This window comes from Pelodiscus sinensis, chromosome 6, assembly GCF_052426305.1.
Source record: "Pelodiscus sinensis isolate ZL-2025 chromosome 6, ASM5242630v1, whole genome shotgun sequence".
NCBI lineage: Eukaryota > Metazoa > Chordata > Testudines > Trionychidae > Pelodiscus > Pelodiscus sinensis.
Window position 1 is genome coordinate 4,620,682 of NC_143057.1, and position 27,853 is coordinate 4,648,534.

At 41.9% G+C, this 27,853-nt stretch overlaps 2 protein-coding genes across 6 annotated transcripts in view; one reads left to right on the top strand and one right to left on the bottom strand.

Moving 5' to 3' along the window:
• Window positions 1-27,691, bottom strand: RNF170 (ring finger protein 170). Of its 3 annotated transcripts, XM_075931331.2 has the most exons (8): window positions 27,561-27,691; window positions 25,149-25,206; window positions 17,200-17,343; window positions 11,888-11,963; window positions 10,469-10,577; window positions 5,294-5,367; window positions 3,622-3,726; window positions 1-1,610 (listed from the first exon to the last, which is right to left on the bottom strand). In XM_075931331.2, exons 1-8 carry the CDS (start codon window positions 27,646-27,648, stop codon window positions 1,341-1,343), a joined length of 924 nt encoding a protein of 307 aa, XP_075787446.1. In that variant the 5' UTR covers window positions 27,649-27,691; the 3' UTR covers window positions 1-1,340. The 3 variants fall into 3 exon arrangements, with proteins under 3 accessions (XP_075787446.1, XP_006111163.1, XP_075787444.1); XM_006111101.3 differs by lacking the exon at window positions 27,561-27,691 and having other exon boundaries at window positions 17,262-17,343; XM_075931329.2 differs by lacking the exons at window positions 25,149-25,206; window positions 27,561-27,691 and having other exon boundaries at window positions 11,888-12,014; window positions 17,200-17,334.
• HOOK3 (hook microtubule tethering protein 3) overlaps window positions 27,679-27,853 on the top strand; it is a 95,092-nt gene continuing 94,917 nt past the window's right edge. For 2 of the 3 annotated variants that reach the window (XM_075931325.2, XM_075931327.2), the window contains exon 1: window positions 27,679-27,813. In XM_075931325.2, the coding sequence (XP_075787440.1) occupies window positions 27,757-27,813 (57 nt within the window). In that variant the 5' untranslated portion in view covers window positions 27,679-27,756. The remainder of the gene's footprint in view (window positions 27,814-27,853) is intronic. The other variant, XM_075931326.2, reaches the window with a different exon arrangement.

The window sequence follows — 27,853 nt, forward strand, 5'->3', positions numbered from 1 at the left end:
TCTTATTGTAGTCATTTTATTTTCAAGTATTCAGAAAGTTACAATGTTTGCTATTTTGCTTCAAAAATATCTCTTTCCTCCAGCTGGAAAGTTCTGAATTCCCACAAAATGGCTTGCAAATTTTAAGTTTTCTACCAGCTCTGACTTCATACACTGAAAGTATTTTCAAATCATTCTCTTTGTAGCTTGTGATATCTGGTGTTAAAAATACCCACAAATTCCAAACATTAGGGGCAAATATCTTACAATGATTTTCATTTTCCAGCAGATTTCTTTGGTCCCATGTTACTGGTTTAAAAAAAAATTATTGGTACTAACTTGTGAGAAATAAGTTATTGTTTTCATGTAAATACTTTAATTACTTTATTAATTACCATCCATATTCAGGTAAAATTATCCAGTTATGACATACACTCTGTATTCCCACTTTTAAACAAATTGCTACCATAAATCTTAGGGTTTTTTTGAAGTGGTAAATTACTCCGATGTTGTACACTGATGCAAACCTCCAGTTTAAATATGTAGCACAGGTATAAAGTAGGGCTTACAACAGTGCAACTTACTCAATGTTCAAATACTGCTTAAGTACACAAAACCAATGTGAAAAAATATTATTCAGTGTTAGTCACCAAAGCATTGGTTATTCATGATTTCTTCATCTGGACGCTAATGGAAAGCCCTTTCTTCAAAACTGGAAAGTAAAATAGTTGGAAATACATATCATTATACATAGTGCAGTTAAAGCAATACTGAAGTTTTTCCCCTCTATTTGTGCAACATGAATTGTGTACGGCAGTAAAATTCACTGTGTCAACTGTAATGCTGTCTTTGGATTTCTTCTTGCATAGAGAGACATGAAAAACTATTGTTATTTAAAAATACTATGACCCACCATGGTGAGACATTAAGCAATTTGAGGAGCTATACAGTATTCTGAAGTGTCTTAATGCATCAAGCTCATCTGAATTCTTTTTTGTTTGAAGTCCTGATATCACTTAAATAGAACTTCCCTTTCACAAACTACACACTTGAAGAGGCATTTTATAACTAGCTTTATCTTGCATAACATACAATTGCTCACTGGGTGTAAGCAAATGTAAGTAATTTATTGCATCATAAATCTAACCTCTTCAAAATTTAAGCATATGCAAACCACAAATTAAAGATTCCAGTTAAGCATCACCCCATTTTAATCCCTCACATTTACATAAAATGATTGAGCACAAGCTATTTAATTTGAAAGCTTATACAGATGCCTTGCTATGTCACACTGTGCCCAGCTAGCTTCCTTTGTTCAGCATCCTACAAAAACTTCTGCCTCATGGTTGTTTCCACTCATATTATCTATTCAGTCTCTGTGTTATCACTTCTCGGTACATGATAGAGATGTAGATCAGCAGCAGAAAGATGACAAAGAAATCATCTAAAAATCCCAGAATTCCAAAGAGGGCTTCAGGAAGAAAATCCAGAGGAGAAACCAGATAGAACAGAGCTCCTAGCAGGCAGAGGAATATTCTGACACGGAACATCCAGAAAAGGCCCCCCACAGTAAACATCTCCCGGAAAGCATGCCGCAGTAAAGTGGGTAAATCCATAATTCTTTCCATTATCTAGGAACAAACAAAACAGAGGTAAATTAATCTTTTGCAGCAGCATTTAAAATGACAAAATACATACTTCTTAAATGGGATTTTTTTTTAAAGCACGACACTGACATCTACCACCATTTAGACGCCTGAGAAGATCTAGACCTGGTATTTGAAACCACAGTATAATGAATTCATGAAAGATTTTCATACTCAGGCACCTATGGAGTAAAAAACAGTTCAACTAGCATGAAAAAGGTTCTGAATTGACACAGAAGGCAACTTATGATTCACCAAGTGGCGAGCAGTGGAGAAATCACTCTGTGTCCATTTCTTACTCATAGGTGGTAACTGGCTGAAGAGGTAACAACAGTAGAGAAGGAGTCCTGTAGCACCTTATAGACTAACAGATATATTGGCGCATAAGCCTTCATGGGCAAAGACCCACTTTGTCAGATGCACGCTCCAATACATCTGTTAGTCTATAAGGTGCCACAGGACTCCTTGTCGCTTTTGCGGATCCAGACTAACACGGCTACCCCTCTGATACTTAACAGTAGAGAAGTTTAGAAGCAATGACCACAAGAGGTGGCTTGAATGGATTAGAGTCAAGGGAAGTTTCCCAGCATGCAGTGGTTTATAGTTAAAAAATGGCAAATCAACAAAAACAGATTTCAGGAAAGCAAGATGTTGACCAAGTGAGATGGATGCCATGGAAGGAAGCATGGAAAATCTAAGCATATGGAAGAAATCTGGGGATTCCTATGAGATGGCATAATCATGTGGCAACAGATTACATCTCCTCTGAAAACGAACAATTCTATATACAAGCTGTGGCTAAATGTGGTTTGTCAAGGGACTGCTCAAGCTTTAAGATTAGAAAACAAAATAATCCCAGGCATGGTTCCTTTTTGCCCTTTATTCTGCAGCGTCAACCACAATAACTAGCCATGGCTCGGTGGGAGCCATTTTTTAATGTTAGCACGGTTTCAATCGCGGCTCCTTTCCCAAAGCAGACAGAGCCACAGAATACAAATTACAAGGAGACATGGACTGAGCTCAGAAAACACTTTCGAGAGGAAGGATAAATCTTGTGATGAAGACACTGGACTGTGTTAGATGCTAGGGCAGGATGTCCAGGTTCAATTCATGGGTCCACCACCATGTGGTTGCTGTGGGCCTAATCCAAAGCCCACTGAAGTTAATGGAAGTCACTTAATTTCAATGGGGTTTGGACCAGACTTTCAACCTCTGTGTCTGTACAGTAGGAATAATACTTCCTTTCTCTCTTATTGTCTGCATTCTCCATTGAAATTGTAAACTTGTTGGAGTGGCATCCCTAATAAGAAACTAATGAGATATGCGGAGGCAGAACCCCACTCAAATCGCTGGTATCTGCCTGGACACATCTTATTTGTAGGATCAGAGTCTGCGTATATGGACTGTGCCTCGCAAATGTGACAACAGCAGCTTGCAAGGGGTACATTCTGAAGTTCTTACAACTCTAATTATGGCAGTTGTAGAAATAACACTCTCAAAGGGAAAAATTTAGAGAACAAAATAAGAGAATGGCCATGTAACCCATTAGGGACTCAAAATACATTTACAAAAGAAGGGAGCGCTATCAAACACAGAAGAAAGCAAAGCAAAGTCCTCCTAATCAGTTCTGGGTTTTTATATACTGTAAGCAAAAAGGGAAATATTTTTCCTTTACACAGTATATTTTTTTCACTTGTTAATTATGAATAATTCGAGCCCTGAATCAGGAAAGCACTTAAATCCATGTTTAATTGACCATCCTGAATAAAGGATGCTCTTCTGAGTCAGGGCTGTACTAAGTACCATGCCATTACAATAGAAATGCAAGGTTATACGATGAGCAGTTAAAAACAAATGTCTTTGTTTGAGCTGCAGGAACTCACATTTAGAAAACCAAACCTCTGTATCTCGCATGAATTATGGACAGAAAATAACCATGTGCAAGAAAATGACACATTATAAACTGACTCTCCCCTCTCCCCCGGCCCCGACTTACAGATCTGGGCTGTCCTGAGAATCTCCGATTGTAATCGTGCACATCTTGAAGAACTTGTGCTGCATCCTGTTGATCTTCACTGAAGAGTGGTAAGAACAACGTTACCTGTGAATGGCAGCAAGGAGTCACTTCATGCCTGGCAGGTCTTACAAAGATGAAATTGCAGACCCAAACGGGAAACAGTAATTCAGGGCAAAACCGCCTTAGTGACGCTGGTGGCTACAATGGCAAGCTCTGGGGATAAGGTGATTAAATTGTGGAAGAATGGGCAGGACAAGGAAAAAAAAAAAGGCATCAGGGCTTTTGCAAAAGTCATGAATGGAAGATTCTGTGCCTGAAGAAAACCATAGTTTGGGGAATTAATTCTGCTACAAATATCTACAGCTACACAACAGGACAGAGATACGCATGTGGACACTTAATCCATGCACAGAGACTATTGTAACTTTACCCGTATGTGAGGACGATATTCGTGTGATACACCTGCAGATAATAAAGTGTAACACGTTGCTGTGCAATTTTCCATCTGTGAACCCTTGACTTGTCCTCTACCTCTAAGCTGTCCTCGCTCAGCAACTTGCCAAGGGAAAGTCACCTGCCAATATGAAATCTCCCTTCCACTGCACAGGTTGAGCAACATTCAGCCCCAGATCAACGACAGGCACAAGGTGAAATATCTCGTCACCTGCCATTGCTGGAGCTGGATGCTTTCGCCCTTTGGCAGACAGAGCGTACTGGGTGATCCTGGCCATCTGAGAGAAAAGGTTGAAAACAACAGGAAAGACACCCTGAGCATAATGGCCAGAGCCAGGAGCCTGACCATGGTTCCTGGGAGAGGGCTGAAGACAGGAGATCAGCCAGAGGGGTTAGCATGTAGTCGTTTACACAATTAACCCATACGCCTGGATTTGATAGGTTAATCCTAACGACTACCTGCAACCCCCAACCCCCACTGCCTCTGTATCAGAGGCAGCAAAGGGTGGGGGGAGGTGGAAGCCTGTGCCCACGGGGAGCCTCCTGCTCCCCCGCTGCCTCTGATACACAGGCAGTGGAGGGTGGGGGGGGGGGAAGGTGTGTGTAGTTCTTAGGATTAACCAATTAAATCCAGGCTTATGGGTTAATTGTGTAAACAATTACACACTAACAACCCTAGTGTGGAAGTCTATGTTTCTGCATATGCATTTAAGCTTGACATTTAAACCTGAAGTTTAAAGCTCCTGCCTGCCCACCCTGCATTTACCAAAAAACATGTTTGCTAATATCCCTACTCCACACTGGATGCTCAGAAAGACACTATGTGTGTGTGCGTGCGCGCGTACGTGCGCGGAGGCTGCTAGGAGACTTTCACCTCCCCCACCTTATTGCTATCCTATCTCTTCTCAGTTCCTCTTGTTGCTATCCCATCTCTCTCCCCTCCTAGTTCATCTCACTTCCCCACTCAGGCTCTTGCCTAACTCACATGCCTCCTCCCCACTCTCTACCACCAGTTCTTCTGTCCCTCCCTTGCCTGCCTTTATCCTGCTGTTTCCCTTTACAGAGTCTTATCAGTTACTCTTTCCCTCTCTGCCACCTCTAACTTGTCTCAGATGTAAGCATGAGAGTAGGTGTTTTCAGAATCCAGGCCTAAATTTGGAATCAGAACTACTGAGTCTTTGGTGACATAAAATGTTACCGTTTGTCTGCAGATTGGGCACTGGATGGCACCCAGCCATGAGCCATACCTCCAGTATGCGATAATGCAGGCCCCTAATGGAGGTAAATATAAAAAGCTGTAAGGATTTAAATTTTACATTGTTAGACATTTCTCATTTAAAACAATTATTTCAGCAAGAAAAAACAGTAGGCATCAAGAAAAATGATAACATAATGGCAAAATATTAGGCTCATCTATTTAGGCATAATTGGTTATTTTTATATAATATTAACTGCAGGTACTAACACTAAATTTATCCAAATTCCACAGGCAATTAAATTAATAAATTCTGATCTAATTCAATTTCAATATTAACCTTAGAAGGTGGAAAAACAAAAAACAAACACTTTTTAAATTTTTTGAATTAAATACTGATTTATATTTTAAAAATAAACCCATTTAAAATTAAATTTGAAATTGACAACTTCAAACTTTTTAAAATAATTTAAAATAAACATATAATAGCATTAAGCAGTACATGTTTGCTGGCCATTTTTTAAAGAAAGTAAAACCACAGAACTGTGGAAGTCATTGGCTAAGCACATGAAATCAGTTTGTTGAAGTGCTAACTCAGCTTTTGACAATAGTGGCCTTTATTAAAGGTACAAAGATTTTTTTTCTTGATTTCAAGTTTATTTAATTCATTTAGTTCACTTCATGACTAGTTCATAAAGACACCAACTGGGAGATTAAAAAGCAGGAAAACTTGTTGTCGTTATCCAAACTATAAATAAAAACCACGAGTGATAGGATGAGATCTACTAGTTTTAACCCCTTGAAGGATATGATAACTAGAAACAATCAGTTCTATTCACTAACTACAGATAATACATTGTTTGTTTAATAAATCAGTTAATTTCAAATGCAAAGCCGGTTTTGATAAATCTTTGACGATCTTTTTATTCTTCTGTACTAGCACATTTAAGGAGGTTTCATTAACAACATTAAAATGCTGTTTTGTGCATTTTTATCAAACTTTTATCCCAAAATAGTTTGACACAAATAATAAGGAACAAAATAAATTGATAAGAAAAGCATCAGTCATAATTTTCTAATAGAATAAAAATGTATACTGTGTCCTGCTGCTTAGCAAGAAGCAGCACCAAATGTAGTGTAAAGGCTATAGTTAATTGAAACTCAACAGCACACTCTGCCTCGGGCTTCCCGGAGTCAGCACGGGTCAGTTTCAGCAGCAGCTGACTTGGAGACGCATGGGGCGGAGCAGCTCCAATTGTCCGGCTGCCCGGAGTACTTCCGGGTTCCAGATGGTGCCAGACCATCAAGAGTGCCGGACCATTGGATGCTGGACCACTGGAGTTTTACTGTACATGTTTTGTTAGTATTTAAAGTGCTACCAGCCTATTTGTTGTTGTTTAAGTTTATCCTGTATAGACTAACTCGGCTACCTCCTGAAGCTATATTAATTGATACACAAAATACAATTATGGAATGTTACCCCTACAGAAACCTTGTGTAAGCGAAGGATGTAAATGTTGCAAGTTTTAACATAGTTCTTCAAGAATTCACTTTTTCAGTGTAAACGTGTCTATTAATTGAGAAGTGAAAAAAGTTTCTGCATCATTGTAAGTGGAAAATGATTAAGCTTAAAAGCCTTTATCAAGGTAAAGTGTAGCTGAGAAAACCACAGGAAATTACATTTCAGCCTGTAAAAAAATTCTAATATTTCATTCTCTAGAATTGCATAGGTTTTAAGATATCTAGAAAAATCTGAAATCTTTTGCAGATCTGCTCCAGCTAACTTTACTCAGTGAATAGATAATGAATAAGTTACAACAGCTGCACATGAAACTAGATGAAGTCAGATAAAGAATCCTTGTTTGAGAATCAAAAATGTTGGGAATCTGAGTAAGGGGAAATCAAAATGATACACAAAATACAATTACGGAATGTTACCCCTACAGAAACCTTGTGTAAGCGAAGGATGTAAATGTTGCAAGTTTTAGCGTAGTTCTTCAAGAATTCACTTTTTCAGTGTAAACGTGTCCTTGATAAAAAAAACCCCTCAGGTTGGTGTCTTCAACAAGTGTTTATAAAACTGCTACTTCAGCTCCTTCAGTTATATTTTTAAAAAGGTTTTCAGCTAATTTTGTTTCTCCCGAGTTTAGAAACTTTTAAGGAAACAGAGTAAAAAAATATTTTCAAATGAGTGGAAATTTTGATTAAAACCTGGAAGTACGTAAAAAAAACAAAAGATGTTAGAATGTAATTTTAGACACTATTATCAGACACCTTTTCAAGAAGTTATACAAAGTTATTTGTTTTGAATAGTGTTTATGCTACAAAACAGTTTCTCTCTTTAGATTAAGTTAAGGATACTTCAGAAATGGTTGCTAACCCTGTATAGTAATTGTGGTTCTTCGAGATGTATCCCCCTACTGTGCGCCACTAGAGGTGAACTAGCACCCCCTGCAACTTTGATCGGAGATTTCTCAGAGCCGTGTCTGTTTGGCCTGTGCATGCATGCTACTCAGCCCCATATCCTGTGCCATTGTTATATAGTGCTATGTGGGCGAATCATCCTCAGTTTCTTCTCTTTCACAAAGCTCCACAGCAGAGAACTCTAAAGCAGAGGGGAAGGAGGAAGGGTACTGGAGCACAAATCTTGAAGAACCATAGTTTCTGCACATGGTGAGTAGCCATTTATTCTTTCTTCTTCTTCCTCTTCTAGTTGTGTCCCTATAAGTGCTCCCCTATAGGTAATTACCAAGCAGTTCCCTCTAAGTCAGGATTGGGTGGGAGGGTTTCGGAGCTGAATTAATTACAGAAGAAAGTAGAGCCGAGCCATACACAGTATCAGAAGTAAAATCATGGAGTTGCTGTTCAGTAAATATATGTACAGACACCCAAATGGTGGCTTTACATATTCCAATAATGGGAATGCGTTTGAAGAATGCTGTAAAGATGGAAATATACCTCACAGAGTATCCACGTGTAAAGATATTTGAGTATTACAAGATCTGTAGTAAGAATTACTGCAGCCAGATAGCTGCTTAGAAAGTCTTTGACTAAGAACTGCAGACCGTTTTGATCTATCTGCAAGTGAGATAATTTCAGGGTCTTTCTGAAGGCTTTAGTCCGAACCAAACAGAAGGCCTGACACCAAGTGTGTGCCACAATGCTTCTTGATAATCTAGGTGAAGTTCAGAGTGGAAGACTGGCTGTGAACGGATTGGTTAATATGGCATTTGGAAGAAACTTTAGGTTATAACTTTGGATGAGGCCACAGCAAGACCTCGTCTTAAAAACACTGTGAAAGAGGGGCATGCCATAAGGGAATGGAATGGCTATGAGCAACTCATCTAGAAGAACATCAGTCATTTCTTCTTCAAGTATTTGCCTATGTCCATTCCATTGAAGGTAACTCCCAAGCAGTACCACCGGAACGCGGGTTGATTGCAACACAGCTCTTCCAAATCCAGCATCATCCCTTGCTTGCTGGCTGATGGTGTGGTGTGTGTTGTGAATGTGTGTGCTGAAGACCGCATTGCAGCCCTGCAGATGTCCTGGATAGGAGGACACGTCAGGAAGTCCACCAAGGACGCCTGAGTGCTGGTCGAGTGGGCCTTTACTACATCCAGCACCTTGGCTCAAGCCAGTTCATAACAGGTTTGGATGCAGGCAGTGATCCAACTAGAAAACCTCTGCAAGGCCACCAGGAAGTCCTTCCGTCTGTCTATTGTTGTGATAAATAGTTGACATGAGCTGTGGAAGGGTCCACTCAAGCTAGAATGCTGAGGTGTGCCAGATATCCAAAGCATGTTACTGTCTCTCCTCACTGGCAGGGTGTGGCTTTGGACAGAAGACTAGAAGAAAGATATCCTGATTCACATGAAAAGGAGACACCCTCTTGGGCAGAAATGCTCCATGAGGCCACAGCTGGACCTTGTAGAAAACTCAGTAAGGGGCTCTGATATGAGAGCTTTCATCTCAGAAACTAGCCTTGCCAAGGTGATGGTGACAAGGTAAGTTACCTTCCATGACAGATGCAAGAAGAAGAAAGAGGCCAAAGGCTCAAAGGGAGGCCCAGTGAGTCTCGAAAGGACAAAGTTAAGGCCCTGTTGTGGAATTGGGTCCCGGACCAACGGGAAGAGCCGCTTTAGTCTTTTCAGAAACTGGATGGTCATGTCATGCGAGAACACCAGCTTACCCTGGGCCTAGTGGTGGAAAGCTGATATGGCCACTACGTGCACCTTGATGGAGGAAAACACAAGGCCTTGATGCTTAAGGCTCAGTAGGTAGTCATGGACAGACTGCAAAGATTACTTTATTTAATCTTGGAGACAGCAGAAGAATCACTTCCACCTTGCCAGGTAAGTTGTCCTGGTGAAGGACTTTTTGCTTTCCAAGAGAACTTGCTGTCCCTGAGTGGAGCAGGCTCTTTCCTCCAGGTTCAACCACACAGCAACTATGCTGTGAAGTGAAAGGAGGGAAGGTCCGTGTCCAAGAAGTGGATCTCTTTTTTGGAGTAGAACAGACTGAGATTGATGACATGGTGGAAATGGTTGAAATCCTGCTGGAATTCTTCAAGGGCCTCCTTCCTGTAGGTGTCTGGACACACTGTTGCAGACTTGAAAGTTGCCACTCTTAAAGCAAAAAAACTTCAAGAACAGGCTGCAATGTGAAACTGCTGAGCTGGCATTCATATGCAAATCTGACACCATCAGGATGGGTCTGAATAGAGATTGGGACTAACTCACTCATTACCGTAAGAAATATCCACTTTAGATATTCTCTCCTTCTTATCCACATCCACCTTGATTGAATTATCTCTGATGTAAAACTCCCATCTCTGTATCCCCTGCTATTTGTCTCCTTTAATTTTCACTTCATATATATGAAGAAGTGAGTTGCAACTCTCACCAAAGCTTATGCCATAATAAAATTGTTAGACTTTAAGGTGCCACCGGATTCCTTGTTTTTACACAGCTACCTTTGAAACCTAAATAACTATGTATGCAAGCCCTTAGATTTCCCAAGGAAACCATTTACTCAAGAGGTTTTGCAATGACGGAGGAAGGTGAGGTTTTGTCTTCAGAGAGATGTGACCTACCTTCATCCCCTCGATGGGATGTTAATTCTGTAACCTAGTTGTGATAATGGTAGTTAATTTTTCTGTTGATCATTTTTACTTACCACAGAAAAGATGTCCACAGTTGGTTTCAATGGGAAATGTAGCCTGCTGTAAACAGACTGGACAAGACATGTCTGTATAGAAACGATGTCTATCACCAGCAGATGCATCCTGTTAATACAAAAAAAAAAAAAAAAAAAAAAAGAGAGATAAATTGTTCAAGAATTAACTTTAATTTAGACGACCACTTGAGTTTTAAAAGACACAGATTATATTCTCCACTGGATAGAAGTCAGACACAGATGACTCAAACTTAAAACTAAATAAGAGCAGGAATAGAATAATATTTAAATAGAACAACTAATTCAGTAAGCAGGTGCTAGTGTGACAAGCACTTTATTTTCTTCCATCTGTTCTATATAGCATGCACTTCAAGCTAATTAAGGACAATGGAAATAGGACTTTGTGAGCTTACATTTAACAGAACCCTTTAGTTCACGTGCACTGAAGTATGAGACACTCAAAAAAACTAGCTTCCAATTCACTACTTGCAAGAGCCTGTCTATTCTAGGTGAGAGGAGCTGCATCAGCATCATCAACATTAAGAAATTCTGGCCCTGGGCCCTGTTGTAGAAGCAACCTATGTATCTCTTGCAAAACTCACATGCTGGAGCGTTAATGTTGACCTTTAACAAGTCTAGCATGTTGATGATTGCTTGGCTAATCCTTGGATTGCTTCCATGGTTTGTCACTAACGAATCACCAGAAAACCTGGCAGAGGAATGCCTCTCCTGAACAGATTACTTTTGAGGATGATTTTGTTCATACACAAAGCTTAGCTTCCACTTCTGGGGACTTGGCCCTAAAAATGCAGCCCAGGCATCCCAACCTAGAATACCCTGTCCCCAGATGTGCCAGGGAAAGGAACAATGTGTTCAGCTGGCCTGAGAGGCTCATCACCCCAGCCTGCTGGCCCATGGCTACAGTGCTGTTCTCCAGGAAGCTTAACTTGTTAGTCTAAATGCTTCTCAGCACCATTCCATAGCTGCAAAGCAAACTCCAGATTTTAATTCCTGACCTCCTCCTCCTACCAACCTCTAAATTCCTGTGCAGGGAGCATGCCTATAATCTAACTTATGCTCCCTTGTGGGGAAGCTGGGACTTCCCTGTGCTTAAAGATCTTCAGCAAGAGGTTATGGATTCTAGTTTGAGAAACACAGGGATAAATCTGACAGGCCCTTTAAAATTTATTTATGATCTAAAATTGTGCAGGATTATCATGATCTCCATACAAGAAATTTGTCACTTTGTCAAGTTAGTTTTGATAATCTATCTGCAGCCAATGGAGTTATTCAATGGACGTTTTCTTTTTGCAGAGACACCCATTTCAGATTTTTTTTTAAACTTTAGCAGTAAAGGAGCAACAGATCTACACCACATACTATTACAAGGGTGGACATTTCCAGCCTCTAGCACAGTACCTGTTCTGTTTGAAGCTGCTGCCGAAGTGCCCTCACTAGCTCTTGGTTGTCTGGATGAATGTTCTGGTGCTCATTTCTGTGCGAGGGAAAATGGTGAAAGAAGGAGGATTGTCAGAAGACTGAAAACCTATGTTTTAAACACAAAGTGATTTAGAAAATAAAACCTGAAACTGAGGGGGAAAATAATTCACTCTCATTGTAATGGATGTTATAGAAAATTCTAGTGTCATTAAGAAAACTGCACGGTCAACGTGTTTCAAAAAGTATCACTGATATTCTAAGCCAGTGATTCTCATCCAGGGCTTTGGAGGCATTTAAGGGGCCACAAGCAGATTTTAGCGGGTCGCCAAGCAGTGCCAGCATTAAACTCACTGGGACTCAGGCAGGACCCATGAACCCTGCCACCCAAGGCTGAATCTTAACCTTAAGCAATGTGGCGTGGGGCCCCGGCCAATTGCCTGGCTAGCTACCCCCTAACACTGGGACTTTTATATGTGGAAAACCAGTTATGGCAGAGGTGAGCTGTGGAGTTTTTATTGCATGGAGAAGTGGGGGGGAGGGGTCAGAAAAAGGTTGAGATCCCCTGTTCTGAAGTGTGCTGCCCTGTCAACTTTTGTCAAAGGAAAACACGCTCTTTATGACCAATCCTCCAGGACAGCTTTGGATTAAAATTATCAGTTTCAATAAGTGACAACAAAACCACTATTGGTTAAAATCAAGTTATTTGTAAATATATGTTAGTTAACTCAGATATAAGTGTTACAATATTTTTTATTTCCATAAGTAATTCATTTATGGCTACAAACAATTATGACTTATTTTTTCCTTCACTGCATGCATATACAGGCTGAACTTCTCTAGTTCGGCACTCGAGACCTGATCGATGCGAAACCAGAGAATCTGCACCATGGGAGGTCAATATTGTGTAGCAGCATTACCAACACTTCCACTGCTTACTGGGCTCTGAAGACATTTAGGGGTAAATCAGAGTTGTTTAACAGCATAGAACACAGAGCCAGGACTGGTGGCTGTAAACAAACTTTATGGGACCGCGGGAAACTTGACCAAACCCATGATAAGTGGACATCTGGCTAACTAAAATCATGGTAAGAACCAAGAGAATGGTTAGCGAACTGGAGATCATGCCTTATGTTATGATAGAACCAAAGAGCTCAGTCTAATTAGCCTAACAAAGAGACGGCTGAGGTTGATTTGATTACAATCTATAAATATCTACATGGGGAACAAATATTTAATTCAATCTAGCAGAGAACCAATGGCTGGAAGTTAAAGCTAGACAAATTCAGACCAGAAAACATACTTAACAGTGAGGGTAATTAACCATTGGAACAATTTACTAAGGATTGTGGGAGATTCTCCAACACTGACCATTTTCAAGTTAAGATTGGATGTCTCCCTCTAAGATATGTGTTGTAGGAATTATTCTGAAGAAGTTCTCTAGCCTGGGTTACACAGATCAGATCAGCCCAGACAATCACAAATTGATCCCTTCTGGTCTTGGAATTTATGAATTGTTTACAACATAATTACACACTAGTTTTTTTTCAGGAAATCCTATGCAGCATGCATTCTGGAATTCTATTATTTATTTATTTATTTATTTATTCTTTAAAGTACCCATTTCTCCAATGGCTCTATGAACTTTTTGCAATTTTCCATACCTGACTCTGCAATTGTAACATCTGTTTAGTGTAGATTTTAGCATTTCACAGCTTACTTATTCTTTCAGATAAAAATGAGAATGGTTTGCAGAGTACTTGCATGAGTGGCGCTATAAAATGATGTATTGTTTGACAATACCAGATACACAGATGTAGGCTATTGTCCCTTATATATAAGGGAATGAGAAAAAGGACATTCACTGTGCAAATAGCCACAGAAAATACATCAAGAGCTCCAGAGGAGTCCTGCTTTATTCACAGTGTTCCTTATAAGAGAACAAGAAAAACATGTCCATTATATTGGACTAGATAAGAAATTGCATGTGACTAAACTAAAGCCTGTTATAATGTATACATATAAGGAGGCAGACTGAAAATTAGCTGTGCAAATTTCACTTTGAAATGTCCTGAATTTTGAGTGCTTCATCATACAACAGGCTTTGTTTATTTGGTTTCTTTAAAAAAAAATCCCACAATCTGAAATGATTTAAGAGCCACCACCAAATGTTATGACTCAAAAAATAAAGTGTGGTCTTAAATGAGGTAACACCTCCTGCTCTATTCAACATGCACTTTCCTCCAATTAAAATGAGATAATGCACATATGGAATCTAATCTACCTATATGGTAACGCTGTAATCTCCCATGTTAAAAAGTTAATTTCCTTGTAGGTTTCACCTCTTTTGGAAATGCTGATGTACCTATAAGAGTGAAAAGTGTGCGATACACTAGACTATTGATGTGCAATGGACTAGATAGCTAAGACACTTGGAAAGCAGGTTAGATAAGGCATGAGAAACAATTAGGTCGTTTCTGATATAATATTCTAGATTGCTTGACTCCTTTTAATATGTTGGATGAGCTAAGATTTCACCATCTCAGCTCTCTCTGTTGTGACAACCAGCTCTCAGCTTTAAGAGACGATGGCAGCAAGCGGACTGTAATTTGTCAAGACCGTGTTACTTATAAATGCAAACTGACTTTACAAAAAAGTGTCATTATAATGACTGAATTAAATAGCTGCAGCTCTTGCAAGATTTTAAATAATTTATCTTTTACTGTTAATTTTTGATCTTTTACTGTGAGTATCTTCATCAACAACTCAGACTTTGAATCCATGCACGGATTCCAAACTGTGATTTGTTTTCTCTTTAATGAGAAAGGGGAAAATCACCATATCCCGTAAGTTCAATTCTCTCCCTTTCACATTCCACTTCTGCCTACAAAGCCCCACGCAAACACACTGCTGCACCCCATCCTGTGCTGCTTCCTGCTGTCCTCTGACACCTCTCTAGCCGTCATGATCCCCACTCCAAGCTTCCCAGTCTATACTGGCACCTGCCTGTGCCCAATTTTAAGCATTTTAAAATAAAGCGTTTAAAGCTGGATAGGTGCAGGAGACAGAAGCATGAATGGGAGAGAGACTGGCGGGGCAGAGGGGACCAGATGCAGGGGATAGCAGCATGGATGGTATGGCGTTGAGAAAGGGTGGGCAAAACTGGGCCTGCCAAACACCTGGATCCGACCCATTGTGTCCCAGCAGGACCCTTGCACAGGCTCCCTGGTTGTCGCGGTCCCACAGGTCACTCAAAGCAGCTGGGGCCAGAAACTGGCTAAAGGGAGCTGCAAGGGCAGTGTTTGCAGGAGCACATAGCACATGGAGACCCACTGTCCATGTCCCACCAAGGGGTGCACTGCACAGACACACACGCTGGTTCTAGCCATCAGCTGCTTTGAGTAGCTAGGGAGCCTTTCTGAGGGTGCTGCTGGCTGGGAGCCATCTATGGTAAGCGCCTCCCTGGTAGAGCCTGCACTTGGTAACCCCCTCCCTCACGCCAAACCCTCCTGTATCCAAATTCCATTCCCGACCCTACATCTCCTTCTATACTCCTACCCCACGTCAGAACCCCTCCTGCACCCTAATCCCCATCCAGAACTCCTTCATGTGCCCACACTCCATCCCAGATCCTGCACCCTCATCCATTAATATTGTAGAAAAATGCCACCCTTGACCACTTAAATTCTTGGAGTGCCCTCCCCCCATCAAACATAACTGTTCACCTCTGGAAAGGCACATGCTCCTCCTCTCATCCAGTGCGTGGTGGCTAAGGAGAGGTATGCAGGAGGTTTACAAAGTGAGGTGGGGACAATGCTGGAGTCTGGGTAAGGGGGTCAGGGTGCCTGCTAGCCTTCAAGCTCAGGAGCAGAACCTGCCAAGGATGCTGTTTAACTAGGGATGTTAACTGATAAGTACACAGGTAAGCATGAGACTTACCAGTATGCTGACAGGTTAACTAGGCCTTGTCAGTTAACTCCAGTGGGGCCAGCCACACCAGTGGGGCCAGCAAGCCAGGCAATGGGACTAAGCATGTTAAATATCGGTTAACTGAACAGTCGATTAACGTCACATTCTTATCAGTTATTCAACTATTCTATAGTCCCCAGGGCTAGGGCCAGCAGCCAGTGCATTCCGGCTTCACTCCTGAGGAGTCCCCTGCCACTCCATCAACGGGAGCTGGTCCATGAGGGGAGACAGTTTAAATCCCAGCTCCCCTCATGGACCAGCTGCCTGTCGCCCCGCGTGCCTGTGTTTGATAACGAGGCAGCTGTTCAGGGTGGCAGCAGCTCCTGTCTGGGGGTAGAACTGAGCTCCTGGGCCTGAAGCAAGCTGGAACTGAGCTGGACGGCTAGCCAGACTGTGGGGGGAGGGGAAGAGGGAGGGGATGCGTGTAATCTACAGCATTACCCGATAAGCTTTTGTTTACTGGGTAATCGACTACGCTATTACAGCCCTAGATGGGACCTTGGTTAAAATAGCGACCTGGTTAAGTACTATCATTTAACCCTTTTAACATCTCTATGCATAACCCTTTAAAAAGTTATGCTGACTTAAAGACAACCTTAAACACAAATGCACTGACCCACAAAAGCTTATACCCAAATAAATACGTTAGCCTTTAAGGTGCCTCCCCCGCTTCCGCAAAAAAATCTCTTCTTACCCTATAGTATTTGAAGCATACCCATCTACAAACAACTCACTCAATCCATTCAAAAGTGTAAGGGGATTAAAACTAGGATTTATAACAAAAGTGTAACTGAAACCTTAAGTAGAGAGTCATTATTAACATCTCTCAGAGAGGTAGCTCTGCGAGTCTGTATCTGCAAAAGCATGCATCTGACGAAGTGGGTCTTTGCCCACAAAAGCTTATGACCAGATAAATCTGTTGCTCTTTAACGTGCCACAGAATTCCTCACTGAAGTAACAGCTCTGTAATTAGCAAGTGATTGAGATATTAGCTATGCAGGCCATGAATTTAGTAATATCCATTCTCACAAAATGTTGGATACTCTTCAGTTTGACTAACTGAAGATCAGGAAGAGAGTTTGGTATCATTCCTGGAAAACTTGTCTCTTCACTATGAGTTATGGACTAAACATCAATCTGTGTCAAGTAATCGTCAATTAAATAACAAGACATCTGGACTGGGAAGTCAACAGTTTATTTCAACACCATGGAATCATAATTATTTTGCACCTTAATGCAACTATTCGATTTAACAGAAAAAGTTAAAACTTCAACAATCACGTTGGAATGCATATACTGATCAATTCCTATCACCATTGTCTCACCTTAAAAGCATATACACCAGTGCGGCAATGAAAGTGAAACTGAGCACAACAGCTACCAATACCTGGTCACTTATTCCTTCTATAACTGAATCATGAACTAGTTTCAGACTCTGAACTTCTGCTGGTTGACTGGCCATTCCAGGTCTAAAAAGTAAAAAGAATATATATTATATATATGTATGCACGCACGCGGAGGGAGGGAAAGAGGGGGAGGAAGAGAGAGAGAGAGAGAGAGAGAGAACTCTTGAAGCTATATATATAATTTATTGCTTGGAATATATTCCCAAAACACCAATGTGGGAGAAAGAAGTTAACATTGACCATATTTACACAACTTACATTTGAACTAATACCCTTGTAACATCAGCAAAAGTTTTAAATGATTGGCTGCTGCCTGAAGTGCTAAAATTAAACACGATTTTTTTTAAAATGTGTCAGATAGATTACTTGGGGGTCCTTGATAGGAGAGTGTTTGTTTTGATGTGTGTTCCAAATACAGTCTATCTACATTGAGAATGTACCCATGATCTGGAGTGCTAAGGTGAGCCAGGGGCTCTCAAACTTTTTCCACGGAGTACACCACATCTTAACAGACATTGTCTTTTGGACCATCCCCCCCTATTCATGGCAACTACAGGTGGGATTTCCATAAGTGATAAATGCACAGTTTACAAACCTCTTAAGTCTTGAAAGAGGAGGTCATTTTCAGATTACTTTTTGTTCTACCCATTAACATACCATTTTTTTGGTTAACTTCACATCTGCAAAGATCAGAGTGCCATGCCTTCTAAAGAGAATGTGGGCCAACCTGCTGCTGGAGATGTAAATAAAATAAAATTGGCTTCAAAAGGCTGATAAATCACTCCCACAGTAATCAAGTAGGGGTCTGAACCACAGCTATGAACATTATGAAACCAACAAGAGAAAATTAAGCTGGCTTTGGAAAAGGAATGACATTACAAAACATTGTGCTGGAGCTATGTTGCATTACAATTAACATTTTAAAATATTTTTCCTATATGATAAATTTGAGCTCTTGGAAACAAACTTTGCAATGAACCTAAACTTGAATAACTTATATAATCTTCTACCTCTCTCTCCATCCCCCTCAGTAAATACACCAGCCTTTTAAGCCTCTCTGAGTCTCATCTCCATTTATCATCATGTAACTTAAATATTAGGAAAACTTCCTAATTTATTATATATTTGAGAGAGTTTGTCGGTGAGCGAGCAAGTCTGTCTGTCTGTCTGTCCATCCATCTGTTTGCCCAAGAATTCCTCCTAAGGGGTAAGAGCTAGGACCACACTACATTTGATATGCAGCTTTCTCTTATCATAACTTAACGCAAGGTAAGGATTTGGTTGTGTCAGAACAATGAGATGCTTTTTATTACACAGAAAGGAAGGGAGCTGCTAGCAGTCCTGCATTCCTCCCCTATCACCCCAGTCCCTTTCCCTGAGCCCCTCCTCAACCTCCAACCCGTGACTCCAACATCCCCCTGCACTGAAGATTTACCCAGCACTGCTTGGGTCCTCTACCATGGGTCTAGACATACTTGATCCTGCCTCAGTGTAAGGGAAATGGATACGATGACCCTTTTGAAGTCCTTCTACCCCTGTATTTCTATCTTTCTATAATTTGCACTCATAGTATTTCCCCCAAAAAACAATGCAGAACATCTTTTCCAGTGGCACCAAACCAGACCTCTCTGAGAATCACAACTCAACTAAAGTTGGAATTCACACAACAGATGAGATTTATATGAATATATTAAAAAAAATCCAGTCTTTCTTTACGGACAGATCCAGGTCCTATGTCCTACCCCACTTAAATAATATCTACAACAGACTATGGTGCCTTATGATTAATTATCTTGCAACCCCAACCACCTTTTGATAATGGTTTGGGAATAGGAAATAGGGATGTAAAAAAATCATTTAAAAATGTAACTGCTAAAAATCCGAAAGGTTACACACACTGAGGGCTCTGTAGTATAAAGTTTTTATATACGATTTATACTGCAGAAACTGAAACGCAGCCAACTCCCCAGGAGTGGGGCTAGCAGCCTGGAGGCAGTGTCTCTCTCAGATGGGCAGATGGACAGACACGCAAACGCTCTCAAATATATAGTAGATAACGGACAGAAAAGTGGCTGTTTAAAAAAAATCCTCCTTGTCTTTTACACTAGAAATTCAGTTCTTGGCTTTATGCTAGTTTTCATGAAAGACTACGAATGACTGGTAAAATGACCTTGGGGGGGGGGGGGGGGGGAAGGGAGTTAAACTACTGTTTAATTTAGAGAAGTAATTTTTACTCAGACTTTTAAGTTCTGATTATTCAGTTTGATGGATGACAAGAAAAAACAATCACTTGGGATACTCTCTTTTTATTCATTCCCACATTGCCTTTCAATTAAGGAATGAAAAAGCTCACAATCTTATAGCAAAGCCAACTTACAAAAGAGCAATTCTTCAAAAAATAGCAAAAAATTGCAGTTCCTTTTTAAATGTCTAAAAAGACATGAAAAGGACATGAAGCACATTTTCAATTGTCATTCATCTTTAAACCTGGTATTTCCAATACAAAATATAAGAGTTCTCCAGTGAGAAAAAGAAAAGAATGATCTTTTGTACTGTGACCCTACTATGCCACAATCGGTTTTATCAGGGCTTGGTTAAATAGCACACAGACAGATACCAGACACATTTGCATCACGACCCTCAATGAGCATAGAATGGAACTATACGCGGTTCAGTAAAGACTGAAAATGGCCAAAAAAAAAAAATGTAATTTACCTGGGCAAAATTGTCAAGTACAATTTACCAGCACAGGCACAAATTCTTGCCTGCTCTTTATCAGGTGACTGACAGTGATGTTAGTAAAACTAATAATAATTTTCTCTTTTGTCAACAAAGAATCAGTTGCTTTAGAGAAAGAGAATTTTTCAAGGCTGATTTAATTACTGTCAGGCTAAAAATTCACATTGGTCTCAAGTCATCGCCTTGATCTTCATTGCTCCTTTCCCAATAAAGGAATATCACAGAATAACAGCATCTTGATTATAACAATGTCTTTTATTCTTGGAAACACACAGAGGAGACATTGAAATTTAAGGGCACAAAGGGGCATGTTAATGCAAATATATTATGTCATGGTTCTGAACTGCTAGCTAACAAAAGAAATATTCTATTCTTTTTCCTATGGCACAGCTAGAACAATGTTATATACCATCCTTCAGGAGGACACTAAAAATGAACCAGTGCTTACCACAAAATGTGAAATAATTGTTGCTGGCTAGACAGACCAGAATATTCATATTTTCTACATTTTCCATGTACTGAATGCTCCTACTTCAGAAGGGATGTCATATGTGCTATTATTCTCAAAATGTAAGAGAGATTACAAAGATCTTGGACACAGGGGTCACAGACAGCTGTAGGAAAATTAAGGACCTTATTATGGGCCTGCAAAGCAGTCTACAAAGTGGCAATGGTCATGAAAATTAAACCAAGGGATTAGCAGGTCACGTGCATTTGTTGACTCACACCGCTTATCAGAGGGATTTGAACTGAGAGTGTCCTTTTAAGGATTTATTGAGGGTGACTATGGAGCATTATATCTCTGAAATTCTGTTTCTGACAAAGCAACATTTTCACAGGATTCTTTCACTAAGAAGCAAAAGTCCAGGAGCAAGACTGAGCTGAAGCCAATAGGATAATTGAATGCAAAGTGATTTATCATGGGGTATGTCCCAAAGAAAAATGTATCAGAATAGAAAGATTGACTAGTCGTCATTCCCCCCCCCCCCCCCCCCCGCCGCCAAAAAAACCCCACCTGGATATTTCTGAGGCCAACAGGAGTTTTATAGGATTAAAAACTAAACAAGAGATTGGGACAGAATATAATCCCTTAGGGTTTGTCTAAAGGGTAAATGGAATGAAAATAAAGTTCAAAACGCAACAATAATTACTTATCACTGCAAGTCAGTGCATGGATAAATTATATAAAAATAGAAAATAAAAGTAAGTCAATTTTTATGGACAATTGAGCAATTTTTCAAAACCAGAATATGCTTACATGAACTTGTACTGATATTACTAAAGATGTGATTTACACCTAAAGGAGTTAGTTTGGTTTCTTTTACCATGTAGACAAGCCCTCAAACTCTGGAGGCATAAACTACCTTTAGGTACTGAGGGACAGAAGTAAACTTTACTAAAGCGAGACTATCCCAGATCTTCTACTGCAGGGTTTCTGCCTGTGAAACACTGGCCACTGTTATAAGTAGGATACTAGACTAGACAGACCATTGTTCTGACCCAGGCAAACAATTTCTGTGTTCCCTTAGTCTGCTCCATGCAGAATACCTAGGGCCTTTCAATAATGGATGCACAGAGAAGAGCCACACTGGGATGAATATGTGGGAGTAGAAGAAACACTGGCACATCACCAATTGCTTGTATAATCTGGTATTGGATGGATCAAACCATAGGACCTGAAACTTATTCATGTTATAAGCTGACATCACTACTACCAATAAATGGTTTGTAACCGTGGTGTTCAACATGCTAGTTTCTACCCACATGTGGTTATCTGGCCGGTTGAGTGTGGCTAATTAGCTTGAACAATGTGGCTATTTGGCTGGTTGAGAGTGGCTAGTTCGCTATAGCTGCAACTATTATAGGGCCTACTGCTTCAGAACTGGTTGGACACCATAGCTACGGCTACACTGGCATGATTTTCCGGAAATGCTTAAAATGGAACAGTTTTCCATTATAAGTATTTCCGGAAAAGCGTCCGTGCCAATGTAGACGCACTTTTCCGCAAAAAAGCCCCGATCGTCATTTTCGCGATCGGGGCTTTTTTGCGGAAAACACTACTGTGCTGTCTACACTGGCCCTTTTCCGGAACAGTTTTCCGGAAAAGGACTTTTGCCCGAACGGGAGCAGCATAGTTTTTCCCGGAAAAACACTGACAATTTTACAGTAGATTGTCATTGCTTTTCCGGAAATTCAAGAGGCCAGTGTAGACAGCTGGCAAGTTATTCCGGAAAAGCGGCTGATTTTCCGGAATAAGTGGCCAGTGTAGACACAGCCCACGGGTTTATAAGGAACTTTCATCAGCTTGTCAAGACTACATTAAGACTTTGTCTACATTATAACCCGGCCGTGACACTAAAGTTGGGCAGCGTAAATACTGTTTGTCAGCACTTTTCCCGACAAAATACTTGAACTCCCTATGAGTGGGGCTTGCATTGTCAACAGGAGAGAAGTCCTGACAGCAACAAGCTGTTTATGCTGCTGCTTGTTGCATCAAATCTTTTGTTTTTCGAGGGGTAGGAGGTAAGCACCTGTGAATGAAAAAGTTCTCTCTCAATTGGTAATGTAGACAAAACTTAAGGCAGGAAATTGCAGGGGGAGGGAAGGGGTAATGGAAGTTTTAAAAGTATAAAACCTTCCATGGACGTAATGCCCAGGGGTGACAGAGACACTGTTCTACTATTGTTCATGATTCTTCAATAAGCTGCCCTAATATCCCTGATTCAGACTTTACCACTGTGATGTTACACCCCATATTCTTCATGGAAATACTGTTATGATATGAATATGTCATAATTATGATAGATATTATGGAAGATGGGTCATGTGACATATCATTGGCAAGGTTATGGTTACCCTGCAAGGTTAACAGTTACCCGGTTAACCAGTAAGCATTAGCATTACCAATATGCTTACCTGATTAACCAGAGGTCTGGACAGGAGGAACAATCCACCCGCCCCCCACACCCGCTACAGCAGGGCTACTTAACTTTGGAAGCCCTGGGGACCATAATGATACTCACAGCACATGCGGAGGGCCACAACTTAAGTGTGGTTGCATATACATGCAAATAGATATGCAAATAGATTATTTCACACTGACATGCATGAATACAAAAAATAAGGCAAGACTATAGAACACGCAGGCCCCATTTAAGTCAGTTCTGCTGATATTAATAAAATGCAATATTTACCCAATTTCCAGACATCTGACAGCACTTTTAATGAGCAACAACAGTCCAGGAATTTACCTACTAAAACACATATCAACCCAAACGGCATCTCAGACTGCAAACAAATGGGCTGCTATTTTTCCATTGTAAGAGGTGTTCTAGGAGAAAAAATCCTATTTAATGGAAGTTAAATATTTAAGGCTGGGGAGTTAATTTTGGGTCTCCACTGCCTCCCCAGCCAAGAAGGATTGCAAAAACATGTGAAGAAAGAAAGGCACTGAACTGGGGCGGAGCCCAGAAAAAAGGTCAGCCAGTGAAGGATATACCTGGAGATTTAAACTTCAAGCAGTGCAATTTACCTCCAAGAAAGTCTGCAACCTGCATAAAACAACATTTACAATGAGATTTTGCTATTTGTAGCTAAGTATTCAGCCCAGTTTGCGTGTTTTATTTGTTCAGGAACTTGCTTTGTTCTGTTTGCTATCTCTTATGATCACTTAAAAGTTAACATCTGCAGTTAATAAACTTGTTTTTTATTTATTCTAAAACCCAGTTTGTGCAATTTATAACGGGATGGGGAGCAAAAAGCTGTGCATATCTTCCTTCACACTGAGAAAAGGGGCAATTTTTATGAGCATGTGTTATATAGATTTCTATATAGCACAAGGGGATATAATTTGGGGTTTACACTTGAGAGGGCGTGTGCAGGCTAGTGCTGGGAAATCCCCAAGTTGAGTCTTCCTATACAGAACAGACTGCGTGCCCACTAGAGATGGCTTGAGGGCCAAGCACAGTGGGACAGGATGAGGGGACCCACGCTGATGTAACTAGCATGCTCAGTGGGACCCCAATACATCAGGTGTCACCTCAAAAGGGGGGTCCTGCCCATCACAACCACCTCCTCCAAGAGCAAACAGTTTTTAAGAACTGAGGAAGTGCTGTTGATCTCAAATCTAGTTGTTAAAAGCCATAAGAAAGAATTCTGGCAGATGGCAACTTTAGAGAATGGAGGCTGACAACTGATGTTGCCTATTGTAGGCTATAGGATTTGCTGATTTTGATTATGTAAACATGATGAGATGTTTGCACACAAGGCACGTGTTTACACATAAGTAAAAAATAATATAAATAAGATTCATTATTAAAGACTATTGTTTATTTTGTATTACACTTAATATAAACGGCAAGGAGTCAAACTAAGAAGAAGAACACCAGCTGAAACAGAACACAATGAGAGAGCGCTTTTTAAAATAAGAGTAATGTATTAATTTCCAAGATAAGTTCTGCGGTAAGAATACGGTTTATTTGGAGTATGTTGTTAAGTGTACAAGTCGTGAGTATTAATATTACTGGGTAGCTACTGCAGAGATACAGCTACAATAATACTGACATTTTGACAAGTCATCTCAGTGGGTGCAGTCAAATCTATTCCCAAGCACTTCTGGCACCACAGACTGCCATCCTGCCACCATGATCCATATTACATATTCAAGGGACAAGCAACTGTTCTTAAAGCCTCTACCAATCTCAAACAAAAGACAGGACTATGTAGCACTTTAAAGACTAACAAGATGGTTTATTAGGTGATGAGCTTTCGTGGGCCAGACCCACTTCCTCAGATCAATATGATCAATATTGATCTGAGGAAGTGGGTCTGGCCCACGAAAGCTCATCACCTAATAAATGATCTTGTTAGTCTTTAAAGTGCTACATAGTCCTGTCTTTTGTTTCAGCTACACCAGACTATCACGGCTGCATCTCTATCACTATTCTACCAATCTCAGATTCTCAATGACCCTTGGACTCAGTGTATTTGTGAAAGTCTGTATCTTTCCAATAAAGTTGAAATTTTCCCCAAAAGGTGAGGTTCTTCTGCTCTGCAAGAGCAGTTTTACTGAGAAAGTGTCCTTTTCTACCATGTGAAAACCCTTAGCAGTGACAATTCAATACACTTACCTGCAGAAGTAAGACTTTGGGAAGTCTGGGGTCAGTAACCTCTTGGGAACATCCTTTCCTAAAGCAAAGGGAAGAAAGTAGGTATTACTCTCCTGCTGGGATAGAGATACCTTAGAGGGTAAAAATGCTGCAGGGTAAAAAGACTCCTTCCTCTTGAAGAAGAATTTCAAAGTTGCTTAGCACTTGGGGATTCAAATTTCATCTCTGGGGGGAGATACTACAGAATTAAAACATTCGATGTGTGGCTGAGACTGCACAGACAGCTTGTCACAGACATAGACAAAATCAGTTTCAGTCCAATTCCTAGCTAATAGGTTGTCCATGTTGCATATGCCATCACAACTAACATCACTTGTTGGCTATCTCAGCAAATAGGCCAAGGATTCAGCTGGTTATTGAGGCTATATCTTTCCACTCACCCCTCCATATATTCCCCCCACCCAATGCAGTGTTGAGGCATGTTGGCTAATAAGGGTGGGGAAGCACTCTGTCACCACCTCTATAGTACCTGTTTTGTGGGTAAAAAGGAATTCATTGCGATAAACAAGACTTTATCACAAAGAGCTGAAGCAATTTTAAGAATGAAAAAAAATCTGACAAATTCCTCCTTTTAAAAATTACTCCCACATTCCCAAACTATATTATTTACTAGTAATACTTTCTGTGGATATACTGTCCTCACAAATTCACAAACTTTACTGAGATACCTGGAACAATTTAAATCAGTTAACTACGTTGGGGTGTCCTGGTTCATTGCCTATTGATTACAGGCTGAATTCCTCATTTCCTATTGACTTGCCCACCACAAATGCTATGGAAAAGCAAAGAAGTTGGGAGGATGGGTGTTTGTCTGTGAAGGCAATATTTTCAGAGAATACTGGTAGCTTATAAGTAACCTATTTTTCTCCCATGCAAAACTGCCTCCACAGATTCTTAATGGAAAAGGAACTGTAACTCAGCCGCCCTTAAACAAGTACCTAGTATCAGCATTAAATTATCTTAGCTGGTCATTTAAATATTTATATAAAAATATTATTTCCACATTTTCAAAAAGATTCCTTTATTGCCATGAGCTCAGAAACATATCTATAAATGCATGTAAACGTCAAGCATTTATTTGATTTGACAAGCCATGGGTCAAAACCTGCAAATATTACCCATAGAGCGGTCAGCATTGCTGCTACCGCAGTTCCATTGGACTTAATAGAAATACACAGGCGAATAAGATCAAGAACCAGTTATAGTCATAAGAGGCATGCCCTGTCAATATTAAAAGCAAGGACCACTCTGAGCACTAGCTAGTTTCTCAGAAGTGCTGAATCTAAAAGAATCCATGCTAGAGTTCTAAGCGGTACCAGTGTAGTCATTAGCAGTCTCTAGTTTGTATTAAACATGATGAAAACCACACCGACCACATTTTCTTTTTAAATAGCCTTCATGGCGGGGGGCGGGAGAGAGGGGTGGGAGCTTGGATTTTTGAATGAAATGTGCATAGAAACACAACTGTATTCTCGGGAAAGAGACTAGAAGGGAGTAGGAAAATACAGTGTATGCTACAGAGCAGCAGAACGGGTGGCAGCACGCGACGTGCTTGTGATAAACGCCAGGCTCACCCCAGGACCGGGTGCCCAAAGGGGGGGGTTAACCAGCCTCTGCCCAGGGCCTTGTGATAAACACCAGCCTCCCCCAGGGCCTGTGTGCACGTGAGGGGGGGGGGAGAGGAGCCCAAAGCGGGGGGGGGGGGGCCCAGGGCCTGTGTGCACGTGAGGGGGGCCCAAAGCGGGGGGGGGGACCAGTCTCCCCCCAGGGCCTGTGTGCACGTGAGGGGGGGGGGAGAGGAGCCCCGGGGGGGGGGAAGCCTCCCCCCAGGGCCTGTGTGCACGTGAGGGGGGGGGGGAGAGGAGCCCAAAGCGGGGGGGGGACCAGCCTCCCCCCAGGGCCTGTGTGCACGTGAGGGGGGCTGGGGATCCCAAAGCGGGGGGGGGGGAGTCCAGGGGGGTGCACGTGAGGGGGGCCCAAAGCGGGGGGGGGGGGACCAGTCTCCCCCCAGGGCCTGTGTGCACGTGAGGGGGGCTGGGGATCCCAAAGCGGGGGGGACCAGCCTCCCCCCAGGGCCTGTGTGCACGTGAGGGGGGGGCAGGGGAGCCCAAAGCGGGGGGGGGACCAGCCTCCCCCCAGGGCCTGTGTGCACGTGAGGGGGGGGCAGGGGAGCCCAAAGCGGGGGGGGGGGGACCAGCCTCCCCCCAGGGCCTGTGTGCACGTGAGGGGGGGGGGGATCCCAAAGCGGGGGGGGGGGGACCAGCCTCCCCCCAGGGCCTGTGTGCACGTGAGGGGGGCTGGGGCCCAGGCGGGGGGGGTCCCGGGCGGGGCTCCGCTCTGCCCCGGGTCCCGGCGGGGGGGGGCGGGGCTCACCTCGGGCGGGGCTCGCTGTGTCTCCGGGCTCCCGGCGCCGCCGAGGCCTCCCCGCAGCCGCAACCCGGGAGGCGCGCGCGGGGCGCATGCGCGGGGCGGGGCTCTCCCGGCGGCCCCGGTGACGTGTCTGCGCCACAGCCCGGCCCGGCCCGGGGGAAGCGGCGGCCTGAGCCACTCGGCCCGGCCCGGCCCCGCCATGTTCAACGTGGAGAGCCTGGAGCGCGCCGAGCTCGGGGAGAGCCTGCTCACCTGGGTGAGTGCCCGGCCCGCGGGGTCAGCGCCGCCCGTGGGGT

Excerpts from the sequence above, each read along its gene's own strand:
- RNF170 (XM_075931331.2), bottom strand. The coding sequence starts at position 27,648 with ATGCGCCCCGCGCGCGCCTCCCGGGTTGCGGCTGCGGGGAGGCCTCGG. Across the intron at positions 25,207-27,560 it reads CACAGCGAGCCCCGCCCGAG|GAAAGGATGTTCCCAAGAGG; the intron begins GTGAGCCCCGCC and ends CCTTTGCTTTAG. Across the intron at positions 5,368-10,468 it reads CTGTGGACATCTTTTCTGTG|GGGCCTGCATTATCGCATAC; the intron begins GTAAGTAAAAAT and ends TACCTCCATTAG.